The 12,257-nt window shown below is 36.8% G+C and overlaps 1 protein-coding gene across 1 annotated transcript in view; it reads right to left on the bottom strand.

The window, feature by feature from the left end:
• ME1 (malic enzyme 1) overlaps nt 1–12,257 on the bottom strand; it is a 175,911-nt gene that overhangs the window by 17,785 nt on the left and 145,869 nt on the right. Inside the window, exon 9 of the mRNA XM_077750285.1 lies at nt 11,487–11,600. Coding sequence (XP_077606411.1) covers nt 11,487–11,600 — 114 coding nt within the window. The remainder of the gene's footprint in view (nt 1–11,486; nt 11,601–12,257) is intronic.

Raw genomic sequence — 12,257 nt, 5'->3', positions numbered from 1 at the left:
CTGTACATGTTTCCTCATCTGTAAAATAAAGACAGTAAGTTCTGCCTTAAAGATGATGTGGTAAGGCAAGGGAGTAATACTCAGCAATAAAAAAGAATGAGGTTTTTGACCTTTATGACCACCTGGATGGAACGAGAGGGTATTATGCTGAGTGAAATAAGTCAGATACAGAAAGGCAAATACCATATGATTTCATTTATATGTGGAATCTAAAAGACAAAACAAACGAGCAAACAAAAAAGAAGGAAGAGACCCACAAATACAGAGAACAAAGCAATGGTTGCCAGAGGGGAGGGAGGGGGACAAAATGGGTATAAGGGGCTGGGGAGTACAGGATCGCAAGTATGGAAGGAATAAATCACAGGGATGATCACAGGGTACCACAAAGGAATTTTAGTCAAAGGTATTGTAATAGTGTTGTATGGTGACAGATGGTAGCCATACTTGTGGTGAGCACACAGCACAACTAAGTTGCTGAATCACTAAAGCTAATGTAACACTGTGTGCCAACTATACTTCAATAGAAAGAAAAAATCAGGGAGGGAGAGAAAGAAAGAAAGAAAAAGGAAAAAAGAAAGAATTTTTACCTCATCAAGTTGTTTACGAATTAAATCAAATAATANAGTGTTTCTCAAGGCTTTTTTTTTTTTTTAATGTTCATTTATTTGAGAAAGAGAAAGAGAGAAAGAGAGGGAGCAGGGGCAGAGAGAGAAGGAGAGAGAGAATCTCAAGCAGGCTACACACTGTCAGTGCAGAGCTCAATGCAGGGCTCAAAACATGATCATGACCTGAGCTGAGATTAAGAGTAGGAGACTTAACCAGCTGAGCTACCCAGGAGCCCGAGGACTCTACCAGTTTTTAACAAGAGCTCAACAATAGCTGTTGTTGTAATTAAAATTACTGTGAAGAAAAAAAGTCATAATGCCAACAGTTATAATTTTGGTATATTTGCTTAAAGTGCTATTTCTAGATCATTGTTTTCTATTATGAGCATGATATTAGAGTGAATAGTTTCCTAAGAATAGAATTTACTGTTAGTCATTTCTGAGTTCTAAGAAGTTATTTCTCTTACCCTTTCTTCTGAGACACTGTGAAAAATAATCTTAAAACTAAACAGAAAAGATACAGGTACCGCATGTTCACTGCAGTGTTACTTACAATAGCCAAGACATGGGAGCAACCAAAGTGTCCATCAATAGATGGATGAATGAATTAAAGAAACACCACATATACACAAAAGGATATTATTCAGCCATAAAAAAATAATACAATATCGCCATTTGCAACAACATGGATGAACCTCGAGGGCACGATGCCCAGTGAGATAAATCAGAGAAAGGAAGATAAATACCATACGATTTCATTTATATGTAGAATCTAAAAAAAGACACCCCTCCCCCCCCCCAAAAAAAAAGCCTGAACTTCGATTCAGAGAACAGACTGGTGGTTGCTAGAGCTAAGGAGTCGGGGGACAAGAGAACAAAGGGGTGGAGGTGGTCAAAAGGTACAAACTTCCAGTTACAAAATTAATAAATCCAAGGGATAATGTACAGCTTGGCAACTATAGTTAGTAGCGTATTGTATATTTGAAAGTTGCTAAGAGAATAGATCTTAAAAGTTCTTATTAAAAGAAAAAAAATTTGTAACTATGCCTGATGATAAGTATTAAATAAAGTTACCGTGGTGATCATTTTGAAATATATGCAAGTAATGAATCATTATGTTGTATACCTAAAAGTGACACAAACTTATTCATCAATTATTTATCAATAAAAAATCTATTTCATTCAGAATCAAATTTGAAGCTTACTGTTTACATTCATTACTAGTCTCCAGTATTATTAAATTGAATATATTAGACCATATTCTTATTCATCATGTTTATTAAGAAAGTCAAAAGAATCACAGAAATTCAGTTGTCACTTTTATCAATAAAACCTATCTATTATGATAGGTTTTCTTACAATTAGTCATAGGTCTAACAACAAATAGATTATGCAAACCTAGGCTGATTCCATGAGTAAACACTGTATTTATGAGACAAGATTTTTTATATTGCCTTTTAATGATATATAGAATCTATGACAACACTGAAATCTTTACAACTCTCACCAAATTGGGGGGAGGGTAGCATCATCTTCTTCTCTCTTAGCTTCTAGCCAGGAAGTCTATTTCATTTACAGATCTCAATTATAGAGATTAATAAAGCATTATCCTAGTCTATAAACAAAGGCTAGGCTCAATGATAATTTATTAGTCACAAATGAAAAAACAAACAAACAGGCATTTGGAGAACCACAGAATTTCCCCTAAATATTTTGATAATTCAGACTTTGATTTAGGCCCCAATTCCTCATCATCCATTTCCTGTGTCAATGTTTTTTGCAATGTAACTTAACAGTTCCTTCCACAAAAGAAAGTTAATACTTTCCAACCTCTTCTCTTTGGTCAATAAAATGTGTGGTAAAATGAAAGTGTGCCAACCTGAGGCCTTAAAAGTAACTGATGTTTCTGCTTATTCTCTTGTGCCTTTGCCATCTGTGCTTAAAAAGTGCATAACCTGGCTAGCCTGCTGGTCCAATGAGGATGAGAACCTGTGAAAAAGACCTGGACCCAACCTATAGCTTAGAGCCACCCAGCCGACATCATCAGAGCTGCTCCACCTGATGCTCAGGTGTGTGAGAAATAAATCATTATTGTCGTATGTCACGGGGATTTTGTAGCTTTTGATAACTCAGCAATAGCTGAGTGATATAGAGGATAATTTAAATTTTGATTCTAGATTCCATCATTCCTGTCTGGTGCTTTGGGAATAAGAGGTTCCTTTTCCTGAAAAAATTTAATGAAAAGAATGCTTTTGCAATCCATCTGCTACCTCAATGCTCTTATTACTGCTTAGCTACTTGCCAAAAAAAGTCTTGCATTATTGGAAAGGTATGAAAAATTCTGGTCTTGGGTAGGAATAAGAACTTGGAACCATTTGACAGTTACAGTATTTTTGTATCTAAATTATTTCTAAACTATTTCTGGAAATAGTATAAGCTAAAGTTCATGACTATTTTTGTTCTCACTACAGTGAAATTTCTAGGACAGGTACTCAATAAAGTTTCAGCTTGGTGAGACATATTTCCTGGGAATAATAACTTTTAGCTTCCAGCATGAACTAAATACAACATAGTTTTGGCTTGTGGCTCTCTCCCAGAAATGATGTGCTCAATATCAAGTATAAAGGCAAGATGTCAGACTAAAATCTATCTACCTGAGGCTCTCTATGAAAAATACTATAGAACTCTAAATTGCTTCTAACATGGCTTCCTGTACATATGAGGCTAAAAGAGTAAACTATATCTTGCAGCTAGAGTTTCTACTTCCGACAGAGCAGTCACCAAGCTGATGTACCTTTGCAGGACCTTGAAGGAGAAAACGTACATCATGAAGTAGAAGCCATATGGCTCTTCTGGAAGCATGTGGTGGTGCTCTGTTTGTTTTCAGGCAAAAGTGGTGGCCTCTAGTATCTAGCCCACCACCAACAGGAGGGTGCTAGGTAATGATGATGGTGGCGGCTACCATACTTGGCAGCCTGTCTGTGGCTAAGACACCGATTCAAGTCCGCAGCTACAATAGTTCCCTTGCTAAGGCAGGTATGTATTACAAATATTCCTGAACATTCAGCCCTGTGTCTACTTCTAAGGTTTAGAGATTTGCATTTCAGAATGTTTTTATGGACAAGGGAACTCATTTAACATGTGCTAGGTTCCCTAACAGAGAAAAAGATCTCAGGATAATTATTCACCTACTCCAAAGTGGCTCGAGTCACCTCAATGAAATGCTATGTAATCTTGAGGACTACTGAGAAGATGCATAACTCTTAGAGAAAACAGCGTATCACAGGGTTTGCCTACTGGTCTTTTTTATTTTCCACCCGACAAAGTGTAAGTATTATGCAAATACAGTTCAGTAAATTTACTGTAGTATCTGAAAATGTCATACTACTTTTATATCCAAATCCTCAAGCCCTTTTCATGCTATGGTAGAGAATTCTAATTGTCCATCAATATTCATGCTCTCCTTTTTGAATTTTATTTTTTTAAGTTTATTTGTTTGTTTTTATAATCTCTACACCCAGTATGGGGCGTGAACTCATGACCTCGAAATAAAAAGTCACATGCTCTTCTGACTGAGCCAGCAGGCACTTCTTTCTCTCCTTAAAAAAAAAAAAAATACATATTATATATATATATATGTGAATATATATATATGTGAAAACACAATGTGAGATATTAATTTTTAAGTGTACAACCTTTTTATTAAAAAAAACTGTTTTCATTTGCTCCTTTTTAATAATAAGATATTCCAGTTCTAGCCAATCACACTGCTCCCAGGTGGAGACTCTTATTTCTTAGCCTCCTTGCAGCGTAGAATGGCATGAGTCTATCTCTGCTGGAAAAGGTACAGTGGAAGTGATGTGTGCACCTTCTGATGCAGCACATTCCCCCAGTCCATTCCTCATCCTCTCCCCAGCTGGCTGGCATAGCAACCCCTGGAAAGCTTCTTCGCACCCAGAGATAGATGATGGACACAGAGATGACTCTGTTCTGCCCACCTCTATACTATTAGATGACAAATAGATACACTTTAACCTGCTTGAGTTATCATATTGTGGGGTCTCCTAGGACAGTAATTTAACCTAAAATCTAACTCATACAATCCTTTAGGCTAGTAGTCTATTCATCTTGTATCTGAAAATTGGTACACACACACACCATCAGGATGAAACTTTGCCTTGACAAGCCCTTATCTTCTGGGAAGGCCAATGAATAATCATTAAAACCAAGAAAGTGTCTATACATTTTCTTTTAAAGTTTTCTTTTTGAGAGAGAGAGAGAAGGAGGGAGGGAGAGTTGGAGGGAAGAAGGGAGGGATAGAGGAAACACAAGCGAGGGAGGGGCAGAGAGGGAGAGGAAGACAGAGAATCCAAAGCAGGCTCCAGGCTCCTCTAGGCTCCGAACTCTCAGCTCAGAGCCCAACGTGGGGCTTGAACTCATGAGCTGCGAGATCATGACCTGATCTACAGTCTGTCGCTTAACTGACTGAGCCACCCAGGCGCCCCTGTACATTTTTAAGGTTTGTAGTAATGTAAATTCTACCACTGTTCTATACTTAAACAATGGTGTTTTTTTAATTCCCAAATTTCTGCTTATTATAATTTAATACAATTTGTTTTTGTTCGATTTTGTTATTATTGCTCTTAAGTGATCTTTTGTGTATTTGAAAAGAGATACTGAATCATATTGTCTTCCTTTCCCAGGTGAAGAACCCCAATGTTTTGAATCTGTTCTAACTAACTGAACCGCTCTCTCTTCCCTAGCATCAGGGAGGTGGCTCAAGTGAATGCTCAGACACTCAGGCTCCCCTTTATAGACCACAGAACTGAAAACTACTCCATCCAAGGAATAACCAATGATGAATATGGTCAAGATCTAATTCCTAGATCTGGCTTTAAATGTTATATTACTGCATTCTAGTATCACATTTTCTTCTTTAACAATAGTTAAACATAATTGGTCTTTACCCTGTGGATTACTTGAAGCAGAAAGGAGAAACCTCACAGAAAGTATTGTGAGAGAAAAAAACATTTGTAAGATTTTCAGAATTATTAGAAGAACAGAAAATACTATGAAAGAGGAAAATATGAAACTGATTTATTTTTAAAACCACTTAGGGGGCACCTGGGTGTTTCAGTCAGTGGAGTAGTGGACTCTCGGTTTCAGCTCAGGTCATGATCTCACAGTCGTGGGATGGAGCCCCACATCAGGCTCCCCTGGAGATTCTCCTTAACACTCTCTCTCTCTCCCTCTGCCTCTCTCCCATGCTTGCTCTCTCTCTTTCTCTCTCAAAAACAAACAAAACCCAAAAATAAACAAAAAAAAGTAATGATGTTCTTAGCAGCTGAAATAACTGAATTCAACCTGGTACATTTGAATTGTGCTGGGACTGCAAAATGCAAACAAAAGGGGGTCTAGTCTATTTATATTGAAGGTGGACCTGCAAATTCATGATGTAAAATGAATTTAGAAGATGCTGACTAATCTGAAAGTGACAAAGATGTAATCCCCATTTTCTTAATCCAATGATTCAAAATACTTTCCTGAGTGCAGTGCCTCAGACTATCCAAAACAGTAAATTTTTAAAAATTTTAAATGTATTTTATGATATTGTCCACAAAACTGTTGACTGGTGTCAATATACCGTTAATTTGTGATAAGTTTTATTGGCTAGGGACATGAATAAACAACTAGCAGCAGAATGCATTCTAAGAGCCAACGGCAAATAAATAGATGTTACTCCTTAAAGTTTTTAATGGTATTCAGAAAGGTAAAAAAAAAAAAAAAAGCTCCTAGGTAAGACACAGAAAATGCCATCTATAAATGCTGAACGTGGGATTAAGGCTCAGGACAGCAGTCCTCAGCCTCTTCTCTCACCTCATGACCTAGGGCATGCCCTATGACCCTTCCATGGATGTTGATGTCTCCATCTATAAAAACAGTTTGGGTTAGTGATGATGACAAAGTGATGAAAGTGAATGAGATTCAAAGCTAACTGAGCACCAGTCTCACTTCAGGAAAGACAGATTCCTAAGCCCTGCTTTCAGATATTCTAAGTCAAGTCCATGATGAAGCCCTGGAATCTGTGCTTTTTTTTTTTTAAACTACCAAATGATTTGTCACATTTCTACCAGATGCATTTTTAAAAGGTAGTGTTGGGGCGGGAATTAAAAAAAAAATGTATGTGCTATGTTTTCTAAAACACATGCTTTTGTTTACTAAAGAAGAAAGGCTACAGAATAACATAAATTAGCAATCACTGATTTCTATTACTGCTTTTTTTGACTGACAACTTCAAATATAATGAAAAACATTTAATGTGCTTTAAATCCCCTAAATTTCCTGGAATGAGAAGCAAATCATGAAGATGGACAAATATTGTATGAAAGGCAAAGATGTATGCTTTGAACACAAACCCTTTACTTTCTATTTATTTGTTTGTTTGTTTTTGTTTGTTTATTTATTTATTTATTTGACAGAGAGAGAGAGAAGAGTAGGGACAGAGGAGAAAGAATCTTAACCCAGCTCCACACTCAGCTCAGTGTGGAGCACAACATGGGGCTCAATCCCATCCCACAACCCTGGGATCATGACCTGAGCTGAAATCAAGAGTTGGACACTCAACTGACTGAGCCACATGGCCAGGTGCCATGAACACTTTACTTTCTTAATTATGGCAACAACACTGGCATCTCCTAGCCACTGAAGCCAGTTCTTGACCAGAAGATATCCGCCCAGTAAGAAACAAAGATTACCCATAGCCTCTCCCCAAAAGCTTGATTCTTGGTAGCGACTTAGCAAGGCCAGGGAATCATGAAATGGTAATAGTAGCACTATGGAAGGACTCTACTTGCCAAAAACAGAAGACTCAAAAGACAAAAATAAAGATCTCTCAAGTATTTTCTTTGTTTTCATTTATTTTGGGGAAGGGAGGGAGGGAGAGAGAAAGACAGAGAGAGAGAGACAGAGAGAGAGAGAGACAGAGAGAGAGAGAAGAGAAGGGGCAGAGAGAGGGAGAGAATCCCAACAACAGAGCCTGACATGGGGCTCGATCCCACAAACCATGATCCTGACCTGATCCAAAATCAAGGATCAGACACTAACCGACTGAGCCACCCAGGCACCAAGTATTTTCTTCATTTTCGTTTTCAAAGTTGATGTAATGATCTGGTTTAGATGAAAAGACCTATTCAAATGTGACTCCTAGATCTGGCAATATTAAAGCAACTGCTATACCTCTTGACTTCTATTTTCTGTACCAATGACTTATTTCCCCCTTTCTTTCAAAATCTAATTTGGAATCCAGATTCTTTATGCCACTCACATCAGTTAGATATGGAAATGGAAGACTTCTATTCATTCCCCTCTCCAGGATTCCTTGCTGAAATGCTTTTTGCCTTCCTTTGGCAAAGTGCAGGTGGACACTTCTTATAAATTTCAAATCCTATGGTGTTTGTTTCTTTTTTCCAAGAGTCTCTAATTATACTAAATATATTATGGATAGCTGAGAATTCTTTTGAATGTTACTATTTCTTCAGTGTCCCCTCTCCCTTATGTTGTGCTGATTCTTAGGACAGGATAGAAGATATGGTTAACCACACAGAATTACTACCTTTTTCAAAAGCATAGAAATTCTGGTGCAGGATCTAGGACAGGTCTAAAAAACTAACTATGGATTGTTACTCATAAATATTTATTCCTTCCTACACACAGGCACTAGAAGAACTCTTCCACAAGTGCTTTCTTTTGTAATCCATGGTTGCTTGGACAGTTTGCCCCACTGCGCTGGCCTGGTTCTGCTGTCAGGTCATTAGTTTATCAGCATTGAATCGGGCCCCTCTCTACATCTGTAGACAGGGCCTTCCTAGTGGACTACAGTACCATTTCCACTGTCAGAACATTTATCATCAACTCTGATGATGACAAAACTCCATAAATGAGGCAACCTCACAGTTTACTTTTTGGCTTTTGGTTTTATGTGTTTAAAGCACGAGTTTGGTGGTTGTTGTGTTTTTTACATATTATAAACAATTACATCACCAGTTAATAAAATTAATAAAATGATTATTATTGGTTCTCCGGAGAGGCTGTAAAAGTACTAAGGATAAAGGACAACAAAAAAAATCATGTAAACTTGAAAGCAAATTATATTAATTTACTAGTAATCCTAAGATTTATTAGTTCCGCAACAAAAATCAACATAATAATTTTGACTTTTTAAAAACTTGAAAGAAAAAGTGGTTAATTGAAGCTTCATGTTTCCTTTATATTAAATAGCACACAAGGTGTTAAATATATAACATCCTTTAAAAACATAACTTTATCTTGGCAAACAGAATATATGCAGTTCTTTATTTTGGCAAGTAAAAGACATGAGGTAAGAGTGACTGATTAGGTCTAGGCAATAACTTCACAGTTATTCCAAGTATTAACATCCATGGAATTTGGAGTCTCAGTTTAGTAAGTCTACATTAAAATTATGTGAGATGCTAAAATCTGCATATATTTGTAAAGATTTCACATAAAATGTCATTAGAAATCACAATGGAAAACCACAAAGACTTTCACATTTTTAGATACTTAAATCTATTACGTCCCTAACTACAGCACAGTTTGTATAGCTTTTCCCACAGCTCCAACTTTTTACATGCGGATATTCCCAAATTCTCTATCTCCAGGAGCTCAGATCCTTCTCTTGAGCATCAGTGTTGTAATCTCTAATGGTCAAGGGGATATCTCTATGAGATCTGCACAGGTACCTTAAACTTGCTGTGTCCAAAATGGATCTCATTATCTTTCTCTTAAACTTGGCCTGTTCTCTGTTCCTTTGCTATAGCAATGGCCACATCACTTATCTAGACACCCAAGAAGTCCTGCTGGATTCCTGTCTGTACTCTACCCTAATCCTCCTCCCATATATGGTGGGTTACTAAGTATACAAATCCTATTCCCTAAACATCTGCCAAGTCAAATGTCTTTCACTCACCCCCATAATTATTGCTTTATCTCAGACACCAATTAATTTTATCTGTATTATTACAACAGCTTTGTAACTAGTTTCCTTTTCTCAGTTTCACCTCATTTCAATCCATGCTCAACAATGCTGAGGAGTGACAAGACACAAGCCTCCTTTGCAAAAGTTTCTTCAATTGCTTGGAGCAATAAGTTGCTTCAAGAGGCTTCATCACTGGTCATCTGCTTCCTTTCAAACCTAATCTCTAAATCCCTCTCACAGTGAAACAGCTTTTTTTTTTTTTTTTTTTTTTTTTTTTTGCAAACACTGGCCTTCTGCCTGGAAGGCCATTCTTAATCAATTCACTTATTCATAAATAATTATTGTCAATTATGTGCTAGACACTATGTAGAGCTTTGAAGATACAAAGATAAAAGACATGATCTACAAGTTCAGCCAAGATTTCCTAGTGAACTTTCCATTCTGCTTCCCTTGTCTCAGCTTCAAGATAGAAGACGTTTAAGATGTCCATGGAGACTCAAGATAAATTCCTAACTCTTCCTTTCAAAATGAGCTGATGATGAATGGATATGATGAATGACTGATGAATGGATAAAGAAGATGCATGGATTTAAATTTTTAAACAACTTAAGAACAAAAGGAGAAGTTGTGGTACATACACACACACACACACACACACACACAATGGAATATTACTCAGCCATAGAAAAGAATAAAGTCTTGCTCTTTGCAATGATGTGGATGGAGCTAAAGACTATTATACTAAGTGAAATAAGTCAGTCAGAGAAGAAAAATACCATGATTTCACTCATATGTGGAATTTAAAAAACAGAACAAAAGATTATAGGGAGAGAGAGGCAAACCAAGAAACAGTCTTCACTATAAAGAACAAACAGAGGGGGAGTGGCTGGAGGGATGGATTAAATAGACGATGGGGATTAAGGAGGGCACTTGTGATGAACATCAGGTGTTGTATGTGTTAAATCACTAAATTGTACACCTGAAACTAATATTACACTGTCTGTTAGTTAAATGAATTTAAATACAAACTTTCAAAAAAGAAAAAAAAACAGAAAACATTGTGTACCTCTCTGTCTCTATAGGACATATTCTCACAATGGAAACTACTGGATCAGAAGTATAAACTTTTAAAGGCTTTGGATACCCATAAGACAGTTTTCCAGAAAGTTTGTTCACATTCACATTTGTTTCTATATTAAATTCCTGAAGTCTATGCTTATCACTGGTTATTTTAAAAATTCATTTTCATGTAGAAAAGATATTTACAAGTATTTTTTCTGGCAGTTTAAGTTAGAGTGATTAATGTGCACAGATGGTAGAAGTAGTATTAATGCTTTAAAACAGTGTAGCTACATGGTCACATACTTGGTCTTATTTGGTTCTCACAATAACCTATGAAGTAGGTCCTGTTATCTCTGTTAAAGCTGGGGAAACAACTTTGCTAGTTAACACTGTAACAGCCCATTTATTAAAGCCCTTTTAGGAATTCTCACTGAAACCCTCAAGAATTTACTTAGAGAAAGCAGCAAAAGAGGGGCTATTTCACTGTTTGTTCTTTTTTTCTAGCTAGTGTGTACTTTGACAGGTAGCCCTTAATAAAAGGACCTATACCTACGTGTTTCAGCTGTGTCACTATCAAACTGTCTCATGTGGAAACTAATTCAAGTGGACCGACAATCCACAGAGTTGTAAGGAGCCTACATACATCACAGGCAGATTCTACAGCTGAGCCACAAGCTTCTTTTTCAGAAGAGTATGACACAGTCATTCATGTATAATGGTTACTCTTTTAACACGGTGTTGGGGTAGGGTGGGTGGAAGAGGTTGAGATGGGCAGCCAGAATAGCACATTAATTTTATTCTAGTTAAAAATGACAAATTCTTACCTTAACTATTAATCCTTTTGAGTCAACCAACCAGATCTTTTTCATGGCTTTCTCTTTTGGTAAACCTTCTTTTTCCATGGCCATAACAATCAGGTGTGCAATCCCTAAGGCGGCCTGAGAAGGAGGTTAATGAAAACAAACTTTAAAAAGTCATTCTACATAATAACTTACCAAGAGTTATGTTTCACTCCATTTTATCTTTACTACTAAGAAAGAACAAAATGGCTCTATTGACCTAAAAAGTTATACTCATTCATTTATACTGGTAGTAAAGTATTTTTGTCACATTTGGGTTAAGCTAAAGGACAACTGTTTACTCTTCTTATCACAACAGAACCACTATTATGTGGCTTGCTCTTTAGCCACAGATAAACCAGTGATATCCTTGATTGTCATCATCTTTAATCCTGTTAATGCAATTAAGATTTGCTCCAACAAGAAAATATTGACCTTAAAATAATGAACTGGTCAGCCTTGCTCATTGGACTGTATTGTTTATTGTTGGGCTCCAGATCCTCTAATTGAATTTGAAGAATGAAGCCTGGTCATTTGGATGGGAACTTGACCAATTAGGCAGTAGAATAAAACATATAAAATCTCTGTCCCCAAGCATTTATTTACTCCATTAACTTGGACAAAGAAAGTACTATGAAATCTCTTGCAAGATTAAAGGAATCTACTTCTTTAGTATTTGATAAATTTTGGGATAATCGGTGAATGTCCGAAACCTTTTCACGGACAAACAAGTGCCAATTTTGAGTCATCCAACCA

This window comes from Crocuta crocuta, unplaced genomic scaffold (genome assembly GCF_008692635.1).
Source record: "Crocuta crocuta isolate KB4526 unplaced genomic scaffold, BGI_CrCroc_1.0 scaffold9, whole genome shotgun sequence".
Taxonomy (NCBI): Eukaryota; Metazoa; Chordata; class Mammalia; order Carnivora; family Hyaenidae; genus Crocuta; species Crocuta crocuta.
The sequence above is the reverse complement of the archived record's forward strand: the minus strand, read 5'-3'. Positions and strand labels throughout refer to the sequence as shown.